Here is a 14958-nt window from a genome sequence, read left to right on the forward strand (position 1 = left end):
CACTTTTAAGCGTGCAACTAAGGAGTAAAATGTAATCGAGGTTACCTTTTACTCAATGAGCAAATAAGTAATCCAGTCGATGCAAACACGATGCTCCTATTGTGCTCACCTCAACCCTTAACTAATAAATCAAGAACCAATTACAGCGCGACAATAGCTTGACGCTAATTGAGGAGAAAGGCTCCATCCATAGGTTTATTGAGAAATCAAGAACTAATTACAATCCGACAACAGCTTGACGCTAATTGAGGACCAAGGCTCCATCCTTAGGTTTATCAACATGGAGAGCTTACACAACCTTCAATAGGATGCTTTCCCCAAGCGATTAGCCCGTATAATGACAATCGGGAATTTGGGGGTTGCATGTTTTACATGAATAGTACCTCGTCGGGTTTATTGTTTTCTCGACGGGCTACTACAGAACCCCGACCGGCCCGCCGGGGTATACCGAAACCCCGACGGGGTTACCGACTCAGACAATTTTCTCAAGTCAATGTGAATCCTATGAGGACATATTCGAAGCGATGCATGTTCTTTAGTGTTGAGGCAAAATCATTCAAATTTTGTGTCAGGAGAAGGAGAAAGAGACTTCTCAATTTATCAACTTTTTAGTTAATTTATTAAAGAAATTTCCACGCTTTTGAGCGATTAAAAATAAATAAATTTATTAAATTTTTCTTTTTTTAAAAAAGCTCTTCAATGAGAGCCATAAAACATATGTAAAGGGACCAATAAAATGAAGGTAATGGTGTAAGTGCTTAGAACATTAGTTAATTTATTGTAGAGGCAAAATCATTCAAATTTTGTGTAAGGAAAAGGAGAACTTCTCAATTTATCATCTTTCTAGTTCCACGCATTAGAAATAAATAAATTTAAAGAAATTTATTAAATTTTTCTTTAAAAGAAAAAAGCTTTTCAATGAAGGGTTTTTTGAGCCATAAAACATATGGAAAGGGACCAATAAGTGGTCGTATTAATGAAGGTAATGGTCTAATATGTTTAGAAAAAGACATGTTACACAAACGAAAAAAAAGCAGAAGCTATGAAGAAGGAGAAGAGCTTTCATGGCGTGGACGTTCTCCTTCTCACGCAAAGATGTTCAAGCTTCTAGTTAAGCAGCCCCTTCGTCCCCGCTCTTATGCCCGCACTCCTTTCTTCTCCAATTTTCCTTCCCGCCTCCTCTCTTCTTCACCCTCTCCGTCACCGCCTCCTCCGCCTCCTCCTCCTCCTCCTCCTCCTCCTCCCTCCTCTCCACACCTCATTGCAGCCTTCCTAGGGGTGGGAGTATCTTTTCTTGGTGTATCCGTCTTCACATACTTCGTGTACCAAGCTTTGCCCACCCTCAAAGCTATACCCGAAGCGGTGAATGAATTGAAGAAAGCCAATATTCCTAGTATGGTGGAAGAGGTGAAGAAAGCGGATGTGCCGGGGGCCGTGAAGGCTATGAAGCATGTTATCAAAAAAGGGGTATCATTCAAATTATTGGGAGTAACAATAGGTGGAGCGGATGTGAGAGAAGAAAAGAAGAAATAGAGAAGATGTGATTTCAATTTTGTTAACTTAATTAAGTTTGTAAGGCAAGAAGCCAACAACATTTGATTTTGAAGTATGATGGTGTTTTTGTTTTTGTTGTTAATGGTGTCTGTGATTGTATTTGTGTTGATCTAAGACTCTCTCTCACACACACACACACACATATGCACACACACTCTCACACACACACACACACACACACACACACACACACAGATTGTGATTGTGTTTTTGTTTTTGTTGTTAATGGTGTTTGTGATTGTGTTTGTGTTGATCTAAGACACACACACACACACACACACACATGCACACACACTCACACACACACACACACACATATGCACGCACACACACACACACATATGGTGATCGTGATTGTGTTTTTATTTTTGTTGTTAATGGTGTCTGTGTTCACACACACACACACACACACATATGCACACACACACACACACACACATACAATGATGGTGTTTGGTGTTTTTTTTGTGTGTTCATGATGGTGTTTAGCCAAAGGCAATAAGGTGCATGTATGATGTGATGATGGTGTTTAGCCAAAGGCAATGATGCTTCATATCCAGGTGCTAACTGTTTTTCGTAAGGACTAGCCTGGTTCTGCTGAAGAAAGAGAGGGCAAAAGCATCATGAATGTGCTATAATTGCTTGTCCTCCTAAAGGGATGGGTGGGTGTGGGTCATCTCAGCTCTGCTGAGACGTATGGGTGTTATAGACATTGCAATGTGCTTGCAGCTGATGTCACCAGCTGCTCCAGACCATGCAGTACCTGCTTTAGTAGCCAGAAGGTGGTTCTGCTGCTGCTGCTCTTTTGATAATTATATGTATTTTGCCCTTTAGTCTTGGACATGCAGGAGGACTGCCTGCAGCATTTCCACACACATTGGCTATGAGGCGAGCCTGTGATAGTGAAGAATGTGTTTAATAACACAAAAGGTCTAAGCTGGGAGCCCCGTGGAGGGCATTCAGGGAGACAAATTCGTTGAAGAGACCAAAACTGTCAAAGAACTTGATTGTCTTGTGAGGTAAGCTGCTGCCTCTATTCAAAACATTAAGTTGTCTGATGTTTCAAACACCACCAAAGTCTGGTGGTGCACTGCGCCTGATTATCTTTTTAGGTTGAAATCAACATTCACCAGTTTTTTACAGGATACGAAGGTCGAGGGTTGGCCTGAAATGCTCAAATTGAAAGATTGGCTGCCTGCATGCAAACTTTTTCATGAGAGACAGCCTCGTCATGGTGCAGAATTCATTAGTGCAGTACCTTACCATTCAACTAAAGGAGCGTTGTTAAATCTAGCTGCAAAGCTTCCTGATGGGGTCGCTAATCGCTAAAGCAGACCTGGGGCCAAAAACGTACATTGCATATGGCCACAAGCAGACAAGGTAATTCAGTGACCAAGTGACTTGTCAGATGTGATAATACTCTAAGCAACGGCCAAATGTATTGTTTGGTTTAGGTTTAATTGATCTTCTTTGAACTACAAGCTAAATGCTTCTAAAGGCCCCAAAAGGCAACAAAGAAATCGAGAGAAAAAATGATGTCATTTGATCTAGATTCAAGTGAACCTAATACTGTTAAGGATGAGAGGTAAGCTAGTCATTGAACACCTTGTGCCTAATGATTGCTTTGTCTTCTTTAGGCAGGAATACTTGTATAACTGCCGGGTAAGGTTAGAGTGCCTAGTACTTTTTGCTCTGTTATATGAGTGCGTGGGGCTTGCGGAGGAGTATCGGCTACTTCCCAAAGACCATCAAGCTCTAAGGAGGATAAGCCTGTGAGGTCATCAAGGACTTGGTTATCTTTGTTGTTCATATAGCACTATACAAGTGTCTCCTTTTATGCCTATACAAACTTGTCTCTATGTAATAGATTAAACATATGGCTTTGGGAGAACTTGTCCACTGATGTGTTGTACTGCATGTTGGATTAACATGTTGAGCAGTAGAAACAGATGATATTGCATGCAGCATCCTCTGCAATGCAAGAGCTGAAAGAGCTTCTTTGCATCAAGGTAATTGCTTAAAGATCCTGCCATGCAAATATGGGTGGGCTTCCTACTTGCTTGTACTGGCAGTGACAATTGCAGTACCTCAATCATTGACCTATACTGAAGCTGCCCTGACTGCGAGTGTGACTTGTGTTGAGCCTGCTGTCAGGAGCTTTGTGAGAGGTGGTGATCGAGCCGGTTCTGCTGAAGGTCGACTCGATGAGAGAAAAAGAGAGGCGCTTTCTACAAGGGCAAGTGCTGATGATGTGCACTGTCAAGAGGAGCTCCTAGAGTGGAAAGTGCATTGTGAATGTGCTATTATTCCTTGTCCTCCTAAAGGGATTGGCCCTTCTCAGCTCTGCTTGAGCAGAGCGGGTGTGATAGACATTGCTATGTGCTTGCAGCTGATGTGCACACAACAGTGGGTGATGAACTACGAAGGTCGAGCGCAGCCGGTTGGCACCTTTTTGGGGGGCTGTACTTGGGCGAGGTGATTCAGTGACCAAGCAAGTGACTTGTCAGATGCGGTAATATTCTTTCAGAGAGTAAGCAACAGCTTAATGTACCTTGTGCCTATTTGACACTCATTGATTCTTTGTACACTTTGTTTAAAGCTGTAGTCATTTCTTCTGTAGGACTTGGGATGGGTAGCTGGTGATGTGCATGATGAAAATGCCACTGTGGGGTCAGCTGTTGATCAAGAATTGAAAGGAGATGCAACAAATCATGATAACAATACCACTGAAGGTTTGACAGAGAAATCATGCATGATAAGCTCAGAGATTATGCCTGCAGTAGATTTACATGTGAATGGTCCCTCTCCCAAAGATGCTGAAAAGTTTCATAAAGATGATGTTGATGCTCCCTCTTGTGAAGATCCAAAATTAGCTTATAATTGTGAATCTGAAAAGGGGGTGCATTGTGGGATATTTTCAGATGAAAAGCTGCCAACAGAGACTTCAAGCACTCGGAAGAGAAGTTTCTAGATCATGTAAGTAAATTCTGAGCTCTTTTACACTATTCCATAGCTTTTCAACAGCTTCACCTCATGGTTTAACATTTTTAGGTAGTCAACCCAATCCATGACCAGACCATGTATATCAATGAGGAGCAAGAAAAGAGTAGAGAAGAGCAAGGTAAGATACTTGGCTTCTCTAGGCAGGAATACTTGTTATATTAACAATAGCTGCGGAGTAAGGTTAAAGTGCCTAGTAATTTTTGCTCTGTACAAATTTTGACTCCTAACCTCCTCTGAGGTCACCTTTTGATTCATTTTTCTTCAACTTTTAATGTCACAATCTTGCACCGTCATAACAATGTTGTGTAAGCCTCTTGCACAGTGGGTCTTTGCTTCATGTTTTATGTAAACCCATGCGTACAGCATTTTTGCACGTATATACATGGATTCTTTATATAGGGGCCCTTCATGTTTATCAAATGGACATATGCTTTGTGTTACTGATCTGTGTTCATGCAAATCACGCGTATTGGTGAGTTTTGTTCATTGAATGATGATGACAGAGTCCTCACTTGGATGGTAGCACACTCTTTTTGGTTAAGTCTAAGAACCTTTCTTTGGCAGTTTTGGACAAAATGCAACGTGTGAGGCTGAAGAAACATCAACCTATACCTCCTATCAAACTGTAAGATTTTAATTTGTATATAGAGTCCTGCTCCAAACTAAATTTTTTTGAGTTGATGTGTGCTGAGACAGTTGATCCATGGTATGGACAAGAACTTCCTTATGGTGCCTCTATTCCCCCAAAGCCTCTGATCCCTTCCTCTACATGTACATGTACGATTCAGTAGCGGTCAAACACAGTCATGTAAGATGAGCCTCTCCAAAGCAAATGCTCATGTTCATGAATTTGTGTGGCATGATTTGAAGCACATACATATTGAATACCATCTAGTAATTGCTCTCTTACAGAATTGTTCGTGCTTCATTGTAATAAATCATCTTGGGCTTATTGTGTTTGATGAAGATGTCTTGCTAAATTGTTCTCGTGTTGTTGATTAAACACTCTCTGAACTTTGTCTGATTGCACTGGTTCTCTCTCTCTCTCTCTCTCTCTCTCTCTCTCTCTCTCTCTTTGCGTGTGTGCGCATGTGCGTGTGGGGGGGGGGGTGGGGCTACCAAGTACCATGATCTTGCTGCTCCTGTGGCGTAATTGACACTCAACGGAAGACTATCTTTTCTTTTTGAGGCCATCGTCACAAACCTAAGAGACAAAAGAATCTATTATGACATTTTACAATACAATATACCTTTAACAAATTATTCTTAAAAATCAAAACTATTCTTAAGTGTATCAATGCGCTAGATGCTAGCTCCAACCAAAGTTTTCATTCTTACTAGATCAGACCTAGTCCGATGTAGGCTCCAATGAGACTCCTAAGCTTTAATCAGAGGTTTGATGCTTTCTAGATCAGCAGACCTAGTCTGATGTAGGCCACTTAAACAATAGTTTAAAAGTAGCAAGCTCAGACCTTGTCTGATCTAGGCTCCAATGAGACACATAAGCTCCAATGAGACACATAAGCTCCAAGGAGAGGTTTCATGCCTGATTTAGGCTCCAAAGAGAATTGAATCATACCTAGTCTCTTCAAATTGGAGCCTTCTAGCAAGCTTAGACCTTGTTTAAGCTAGGACTCTTAAGCTCCAATCAGAGGTTTGATGCTTTCTAGATCAGACCTAGTCTGATGTAGGCCACTTAATCAATGATTTGAAAGTAGCAAGCTCAGACCTTGTCCTATCTAGGCTCCAATGAGACACATAAGCTGCAATGAGAGGTTTCATGTCAGCTAGATTAGACCTAGTCTGATCTAGGCTCCAAAGAGAGTTGGATCATACCTAGTCTCTTCAGATTAGAGCCTCCTAACAAGCTTACACCTTGTCCGAGCTAGGCTCCAATAATACTCATAAGTTCCAATAAGAGTAGATCAGACCTATTCCGATGTAGGCTCCAAACAGAGGTCTGATGGTTTCTAGATCAGTCCTAGTCTGATGTAGGCCACTTAATCAATAGTTTGAAAGTAGCAAGCTCAGAGCTTGTCGTATCTAGGCTTCAAGAAGACACATAAGCTCCAATGAGAGGTTTCATGTCATCTAGATTGGACCTAGTCTGGCTGATCTAGGCCAAGTCTCTTCAGATTGGAGACTCCTAACAAGCTTAGTCCTTGTCCGTGCTAGGCTTCTATAAGACTCATAAGCTCCAATCATAGTTTTGATGCTCACTAGATCAGACCTAGTCCAATGTAGGCTCCAATCAGAGGTTTGATGGTTTCTAGATCAGACCTAGTCTGATGTAGGCCACTTAATCAATAGTTTGAAAGTAGTAAGCTCAGACCTTGTCCGATCTAGTCTCCAATGAGACACATAAGCTCCAATGAGAGGTTTCATGTCAGCTAGACTGGACCTAGTCTGATCTAGGCTCCAAAGAGAGTGGATCATACCTAGTCTCTTCAGGTTGGAGCCTCCTAACAAGCGTAGACCTTGTCCAAGCTATGCTCCAATAATACTCATAAGCTCCAATCAGAGTTTTGATTCTTAATAGATCATATCTATTCCGATGTAGGCTCCAATCAGAGGTTTAGTGGTTTCTAGATGAGACCTAGTGTGATGTAGGCCACCTAATCAAAGGTTTGAAAGTAGCAAGCTCATGCCTTGTCTAATCTAGGCTCCAATGAGACACATAAGCTCCAATGAGAGGTTTCATGTCAACTAGATCAGACCTAGTCCGATCTAGGCGCCAAAGAGAGTTGGATCATACCTAGTCTCTTCAGATTGGAGCCTCCTAGTCCGATCTGATGTTTGATGGTTTCTAGATCAGACCTAGTCTGATGTAGACCACTTAATCAATAGTTTGAAAGTAGCAAGCTCAGACCTTGTCTGATCTAGGCTTCAAGGAGACACATAAGCTCCAATGAGAGGTTTCATGTCAACTAGATCGGACCGAGTCCGATCTAGGCTCCAAAGAGAGTTGGATCAGGTCAAGTCTCTTCATTTTGGAGCCTTGTAACAAGCTTAGACCTTGTCCAAGCTAGGATTCAATAAGACTCATAAGCTCCAATCAAAGTTTTGATGCTCACTAGATCAGACCTAGTTCGATGTAGGCTCCAATGAGAGGTTTGATGATTTCTAGATCAGTCCTAGTTTGATGTAGGCCACTTAATCAATCGTTTGAAAGTGGCAAGCTTAGACCTTGTCCGATCTAGGCTCCAATGAGACACATAAGCTCCAATGAGAGGTTTCATGTCAGCTAGATCGGACCTAGTCTGATCTAGGCTCCAAAGAGATTTGGATCATACCTAGTCTCTTCGAATTGGAGCCTCCTAACCTCGGGGGGTGCACTACTAGAAAACCCTTGGTATAACGTGCGTTCAAGAGGTATTAAAAAAACCCCTTACCTAAAATTTTTCCCCTAGTAAAAGAACCCCTATTTACATATGAACTAACGGATTTTTTTCTAAATTTGAATTAAAAAACCCCTTCTGTTAATATAATCCTGTTAAATTTTCTCAATTTATCTAATTAAAAAACCCATTCATTTGAACTCACGTGGTAACTTACATTTTTTTAAGGTGAACCCCCCGTGCTCCTAACAAGCTTAGACCTTGTCTGAGCTAGGCTCCAATAATACTCATAAGCTCCAATCAGAGTTTTGATTCTTACTAGATCAGACCTATTCCGATGTAGGCTCCAATCAGAGGTTTGATGGTTTCTAGATAAGTCTTAGTCTGATGTAGGACACTTAATCAATAGTTTGAAAGTAGCAATACCTTGTCCGATCTAGGATTCAAGGAGACACATAAGCTCCAATGAGAGATTTCATGTCAACAAGATTGGACCTAGTCTGATCTAGGCTCCAAAGAGAGTTGGATCAGGCCAAGTCTCTTTAGATTATAGCCTCCTAACAAGTTAGACCTTGTCCGAGCTAGGCTTGAATAAGACTCATAAGCTCCAATTAGAGTTTGGATGCTCACTAGATCAGACCTAGTCCGATGTAGGCTCCAATCAGAGGTTTAATGGTTTCTAGATCAGTCCTAGTTTGATGTAGGCCACTTAATCAATAGTTTGAAAGTAGCAAGCTCAAACCTTGTCCGATCTAGGCTTCAAGGAGACACATAAGCTCCAACGAGAGGTTTCATGTCAACTAGATCGTCCGATCTAGGCTCCAAAGAGAGTTAGATCAGGCCAAGTCTCTTCAGATTGGAGCCTCCTAACAAGCTTAGACCTTGTCCGAGCTAAGCTTGAATAAGACTCATAAGCTCCAATCAGATTTTTGATGCTCACTAGATCAGACCTACTACGATGTAGGCTCTAATCAGAGGTTTGATGGTTTGTAGATCAGTATTAGTCTGATGTAGGCCACTTAATCAAAAGTTTGAAAGTAGCAAGCTCAAACCTCGATCTAGGCTCCAATGAGACACATAAGCTCCAATGAGAGGTTTCATGTTAGCTAGATTGGACCTAGTCTGATCTAGGCTCCAAAGAGAGTTGGATCATATCTAGTCTCTTCAGATTGAAGCCTCCTAACAAGCTTAGACCTTGCACAAGCTAAGCTCCAATAATACTCATAAGCTCCAATTAGAGTTTTGATTCTTACTAGATCAGACCTATTTCGATGTAGGCTCCAATCAGAGGTTTGGTGGTTTCTAGATCCGACCTAGTCTGATGTAGGCCACATAAGCTCCAATGAGACACATAAGCTTAGACCTTGTCTGATCTAGGCTCCAATGAGACACATAAGCACCAATGAGGCATTTCATGCCAGCTAGATTGACGATCTAGGCTCCAAAGAGAGTTGGATCATACCTAGTCTCTTCAATTTGGGGCCACTTAATCAAAAGTTTGAAAGTAGCAAGCTGAGACGTTGTCCGATCTATACTCCAATGAGACACAAAAGCTCCAATGAGAGGTTTCATGTTAGCTAGATCGGACCTAGTCCGATCTAGGCTCTCCAAAGAGAGTTGGATCATACCTAGTCTCTTCAGATTGAAGCCTCCTAGTCCGATCCAAGGTTTGATGAATTTTAGATCAGACCTAGTCTGATGTAGGCCACTTAATCAACACTTTGAAAGTAGCAAGCTCAGACCTTGTCCGATCTAGGCTTCAAGGAGACACATAAGCTCCAATGAGAGGTTTCATGTCAACTAGATTGGACCTAGTCCAATCTAGGCTCCACCCAAAGAGAGTTGGATCAGGCCAAGTCTCTTCAGATTGGAGCCTCCTAACCAGCTTAGCCTTGTCCGAGCTAGGCTTCAATAAGACTCATAAGCTCTAATCAGAGTTTTGATGCTCACTAGATTAGACCTAGTCCGATGTAGGCTCCAATGAGAGGTTTGATGGTTTCTAGATCAGTCCTAGTCTGATGTAGGCCACTTAATCAAAAGTTTGAAAGTAGCAAGCTTAGACGTTGTCCAATCTAGGCTCCAATGAGACACATAAGCTCTTCAGAGAAGTGGGAAACCCTTTGGCAGAGAATCTTTACACAATATTGCTCTCCAGAATGGTACATCCTTCATGCAAGAAAATGTGCGAGTGTGGGTTGCCCTGTACAAGAGAAGAAAAGTGTGGCATCAACACTCCCACCCGTTTAAGCTTATCAATGCGATAAGCATTGCCCAATCAGCCCTTGGAGTGCTTGAGTATGTTGTAGATAAAGATGAGTATAAGGTCCTGAATCCACTTTTGAAGGCTACCAACATTACCTTCCTTGCTCCTTAATTCCAATCCTTGAATGCTTTTACCTGTGCAGTAGTAGGATTCTCTTTAGGCAAATCTGGTGCATCCTCTTGGTCACCTTCAATGTACTCCCAATAGCCTTTACCCATCAAGAAGTTGATCATTCTTCACTTCCAAGCATGGAAGTTGTTCTTATCCAACTTCTCATTAACAATTTGGTTAATTCCATCATTACTAGCTATTTTTGCAGATATTCAGAAACCTGTATAATGTCTTCAAATGTTTGCAGCGGTACCCAATACACGTAGTATGTCACTGCCAGTCACCACCCAATAACACCCGCAACACTCTTATCTAGTGTGTACAGTGTTTGTATGCCCAAATCCGATGTCTACGCTCTAAAAATCAAAAACCTGTAGAAACCCAAAACTTACCCGAGAGCACGCGAACGCACTCTATATAGAAAACGGAGGTCAAAATGCACCCGGCTCTCCATTGGTTGGCCATCCAATTTTTCTTGGGTGTTCTATTGCGTGTGTCCCGATTGGTATTCCCTTACTCGTGAGGCCCCCTAACTCATTCTCTAGCATCATTCGCCATTCCAAACCAAACTTGTCCATAAAGATTATGTAACCTTCTTCGATATCTTTGCTAATATAGACGTATAGAACCTTGTCATCCTCTAAGCAATGCATAGGAGGGTCTCTCAGATAATAAAAGGTGGTTCCAGAGTCTTCCCTTCTGTACAAAGCCTTATTTCCATCATCTAAGGGGACTCTTTGGACTCTCATCGAATTGGTCAGTTTGTACCCTATTGGAGTAGAGGTAGGTGGTCCTTCAAAGCCTATTAGATCCTCTCCTAGAATTGGAGTGCCCAAGGCATCCACTCTATCCGGATCATCGACCATAAGATACATTGTCCCATCTCTACCCATGTAGCGGTCACCTTGATAGTTTACCCATGGTGACGGATCAAATTCCGTGACATGATCCTCTATTTTGACCAAATTAAGACCGTTTTGATCCTTATAGATTCTCGCACCAACGTGGTTAACCTTGTCGTAGCGTAGCTAGGTATCATATTCTTATGCACCAACCTTATGGCTATGCTTTCCGCATCCATAGTGCAATAATGCATCAAGAGATTGCTATCATGCAATCATATTCTTATGCACCAAACTTGTGGCTATGCTTTCCGCATCCACAGTGCAATAGTACATCAAAAGACATATTCTTATGCACCAAACGTGTGGCTATGCTTTCCGCATCCACATAGTTGACACGAGTCTGACTTACTCATGCATAGCAGCTCCTTGGTTCTTTGAATAGACTTGAGTGCTCGATAGCGCCTTTGTACACGTCGTTGCTTGTACGTGACTACGCTTGCTTGCGTGAGCCTTGCTTGCTCTTGTTCGCTTGAAATTCCCACTTGCTTGAGATCTCACAAGTGCTTTGTGTTGCTTTGTATGATAATGACCCATGTCGTCCTTTATATACAAGCTTGAGAAAAGCACTTGAACTTTTGCACTTTTGAAAAGCACTTTTGCTTTTGGAATCTACTCCTTTGGGCGCTTTTATCCTTTGAGCCTCCAAGTAAAAGCGTTGCTTTTACCCTCCTTGCTTTTTGCTTTTGTGCTTACTTGTAAAATCCTTGCTGTTTAAATCCTGGCAACAAAGAAAAGCAAGGTGAGAAAAAGCAAAAATCAAAAAAGCACATATCGATGTGTGATGCTTGAGGACACTGCATGTCGGGGTTGCCGACGAGATAGGAGAAGAGAGAATGGACGGAGACGAGGATGCATTGATGTTGCAAACGTCGTCGGCCCATCGGGAGTGCGGGTATGCCGCACAAGCATAAAGTAACGTCGGGATTGCCGACATGGTAGCAAACACCGGGATTGCCAGTGTTAGAGGTAGGGCTACTGAGCATGGCGAGGCTTCCGGGTATGCCGGAAAGGATGCAGCCGCTAATGAAGATGTGAGAGGCTGCTGCTTTGTCAATGCCGGGTTTGCCGACATGGGAAGGAACACCGGGGTTGCCGGTGATGGGAGAGAAGAGGCCGGGGCTGCCGGCATGGTTGTAGATGGTTTTGCCGGGTTTTGCCGACAAAGGTGCAGCCGATGGAGAAGATGCGGGAGAGGAGGCTGCGTTTGAAAGAAAGGGGGCAGCTTGTCCTTCTGTTGGGTCAGAGGCCGCCTTAAGGTTGTGTTTGGCCTGCCCGTCAAAGGGGCCATAGGCCGAGGCTTGCCTCATTGGGTCAGAGGCCTCCATTTGTTGCTTTTTTAAGGTTCCAGCAGATTTGTATTAACTGCTGAATTTAAAAAATTACCTTCTTGATGAGGATTGGCTTGCCCGTCTAGCGGGTCAGAGGCTCCATTAGTTGCAATTTGCAGGTTGTTTTCTGCATCATTAGAAGAGGCTTGCCCATCTTGCGGGTCAGAGGCTTCATTAGTTGCAATTTGCAGGTTGTTTTCTGCATCATTAGAAGAGGCTTGCCCATCTTGCGGGTCAGAGGCTTCCGAAATTGAAGACGATGCTTGCCCATCGTGTGTGTCAGAGGCTCCATTATGGCCAGCGCAAGAAGGCTGCCAGCCAGCAGTTGAATAAAAATCCTTTGCTAGTCGCGGGGCGCAGGGGCTATCTCCCTCCATGATCGAACCCCCTCGATGATACCATGTTGAATATACACTGGGGCTGCTATGCAGCGAATACACACAGAGATGCACGCATACACAGAGACAAGAGACTCACACGCTCACATATAACTGCTCATCGTTTCATTTCATTGATCTCTATAAATAGAGCTTTTTACATTTATCCAGGTGGAATATAAATAAAAGATATTTGGCTTATTATTAATTCCAACAGAGGCTGCCGGCGCCGGGAGGGGGACGGAAGCCCCTGGGCCCCACCACACCTAGCTAGGTATGTGGAGCCTTGTCTGCAGAAGCTCATGATGTTGAACACTATAGGGAAACATAAGGGAAATGGGGCCTGAGAAAATGCCCAACACTTCTTGTGTTGTTATCAGAATGCTAAAAGCTTAAATGCATATCTAATAATTTCTTTGAAATTAGGTGAGGTATATTCTAGCTACATCAGATTCCTACTCAAATGGGTCTTGGGATGCTTGTAAACAAGATCTTTCATTATGTTCAACTTCACAACTTTCTACTATACAAGGTAACCAAGCCTTCTTTCTGACATTTCCCCTTCTTTTTGACATTCTCACTATCATTTGATTCTAACATCATGAGCTTCTGCAGGGGAGGCACCATGTACCTAGCTGGGCAAAGGTCCACGGACCAGGGGTGGGGGCCCAGTAAACTATCCCTAGCTAGTAGGCATGTGGTCTTATGCAGAAGCTCATGATGTTGAACATTATAGGGCAAAACAATGGGAAAGTGGGCCCTTTCCAATAAGGGAGAATGTCCAAAACTTCTTGTGAGAGGCATCGCAAACCTACTTAGATGTGGTGGGGGCCGGGGGACAGCCTAACGTGCCGGTGGCCCCTCGTCCCGGCCCCTGCACCTAGCTGGGTATGCGGTAGCTCCTGTGTAGAAGCTCATGATGTTGTCGTAATCCGCGAATTGGGACTAATTATGGTGGGAAATTGTCTAAGACTTCTTGGGGATTTTAACTACGTGGAAAAATGTTGGAGGCTGTAAGTTCACTCCTAAGATGCCGAGATTGGGGCATGTACATAGTGTCTTGTTACATTCATACAGAGTCTGGAAATGGCGGAACATGGAATGGCATGACGAAGATTAATAATTTGGTACAATCTCATACCCTTAATGATAAGATCTATCGGGTTGACAAAGCTATTTATAAGCAAAACATCCTTCTTCAGTATATATGTGTGTGGACAGTTTTATGTGTAGAGGTGCTCTGTGTATATGGTGGACAGGATAATGCGTATAGGTGCTCTATGTATTTGTGTGTATATGTGTGTATGTTTGTATACACCCGCACTTTCAATTCTTTCAGCAGGCCAACTCACAAGAAGTTTTTGGCATTTTCCGTTGTGGGAAAGAGGCCCCTTTTCCCTTATGTTTCCCTTTAGTGTTCAACATCATGATCATGAGCTTCTCTAGACGAGGCTAGCTAGGTGCGGTGGGGGGGGGCAGGGGGCTGCTAGGGAGTGCATATTGGCTAGCTAAAACTAGGAAACATGATAGTCTTAAAAACATTGTTCTTAGCTTCTAGATTTATGGAAGGCAGTGGCCAAGCTTTGGAAAGAAAATTTCCTATTACCTAGAGATAAGACCATGTAAGGCTTTAACAAACAACCATTCACCAATTGGCTATTGCCCCACTACTGTAGCCCAACTCCAAACTAAACCTCCCAAGGTTCAGACCTTGGCCCCCATTTGCGTGTAGCATGTAGCGCTATTGAGCATATGTTATTCTGGGGATAACCATTGCAAGCCCAATATTTTACAACTATCATGAGAGCACAATGATATGCTTAACTTTGTATAGGGTTACCATTATACTGACGATAGCTTGTCTCAAAATTCTTTGGGAGAGTGAAGTTGGGATTGGTAGAAATTCCAAGATTGGGTAGGACTAGCAAAAAAAACCTCACGTGCACGATGTACCTTGTTGTGAGAAAATCCACTTTGCCACAAAGTTTATTGAGATCAAGAAACACAAAGAGTCCTCCCCTACACTTTTTGTGGCTAACTTGAAGCAAAGATATTCACCACAATGTAATTGTGGCTCAA

General features: G+C 42.7%; 2 protein-coding genes across 2 annotated transcripts; both read left to right on the forward strand.

Annotated features, from left to right (window-relative positions):
* Positions 1–980: 980 nt before the first annotated feature.
* On the forward strand, positions 981–1631 carry LOC147606170 (uncharacterized). Its single transcript, XM_086792750.1, has one exon. The coding sequence runs from the start codon at positions 1012–1014 to the stop codon at positions 1531–1533; it is 522 nt and encodes a 173-aa protein (XP_086648876.1). The 5' UTR covers positions 981–1011; the 3' UTR covers positions 1534–1631.
* A 321-nt stretch (positions 1632–1952) lies between these two features.
* On the forward strand, positions 1953–13470 carry LOC147606171 (uncharacterized). Its single transcript, XM_086792923.1, has 8 exons — positions 1953–2573; positions 2667–2934; positions 3192–4066; positions 4175–4286; positions 4476–4530; positions 5122–5182; positions 5275–5365; positions 13306–13470. Exons 4-8 carry the CDS (start codon positions 4254–4256, stop codon positions 13468–13470), a joined length of 405 nt encoding a protein of 134 aa, XP_086649049.1. The 5' UTR covers positions 1953–2573; positions 2667–2934; positions 3192–4066; positions 4175–4253.
* Positions 13471–14958: the final 1488 nt, after the last annotated feature.

This window comes from Cibotium barometz, chromosome 58, assembly GCF_041138505.1.
Source record: "Cibotium barometz isolate CiBa-2024 chromosome 58, ASM4113850v1, whole genome shotgun sequence".
NCBI lineage: Eukaryota > Viridiplantae > Streptophyta > Polypodiopsida > Cyatheales > Cibotiaceae > Cibotium > Cibotium barometz.

What these genes read in the sequence shown, in the direction of transcription:
- LOC147606170 (XM_086792750.1), top strand. Translation starts at nt 1,012, where the DNA reads ATGTTACACAAACGAAAAAAAAGCAGAAGCTATGAAGAAGGAGAAGAG.
- LOC147606171 (XM_086792923.1), top strand. Translation starts at nt 4,254, where the DNA reads ATGCAACAAATCATGATAACAATACCACTGAAG. An exon ending in TGATAACAATACCACTGAAG is followed by an intron (nt 4,287 to 4,475) that starts GTTTGACAGAGA and finishes GGATATTTTCAG; the next exon opens with ATGAAAAGCTGCCAACAGAG. An exon ending in CCTATACCTCCTATCAAACT is followed by an intron (nt 5,183 to 5,274) that starts GTAAGATTTTAA and finishes GGTATGGACAAG; the next exon opens with AACTTCCTTATGGTGCCTCT.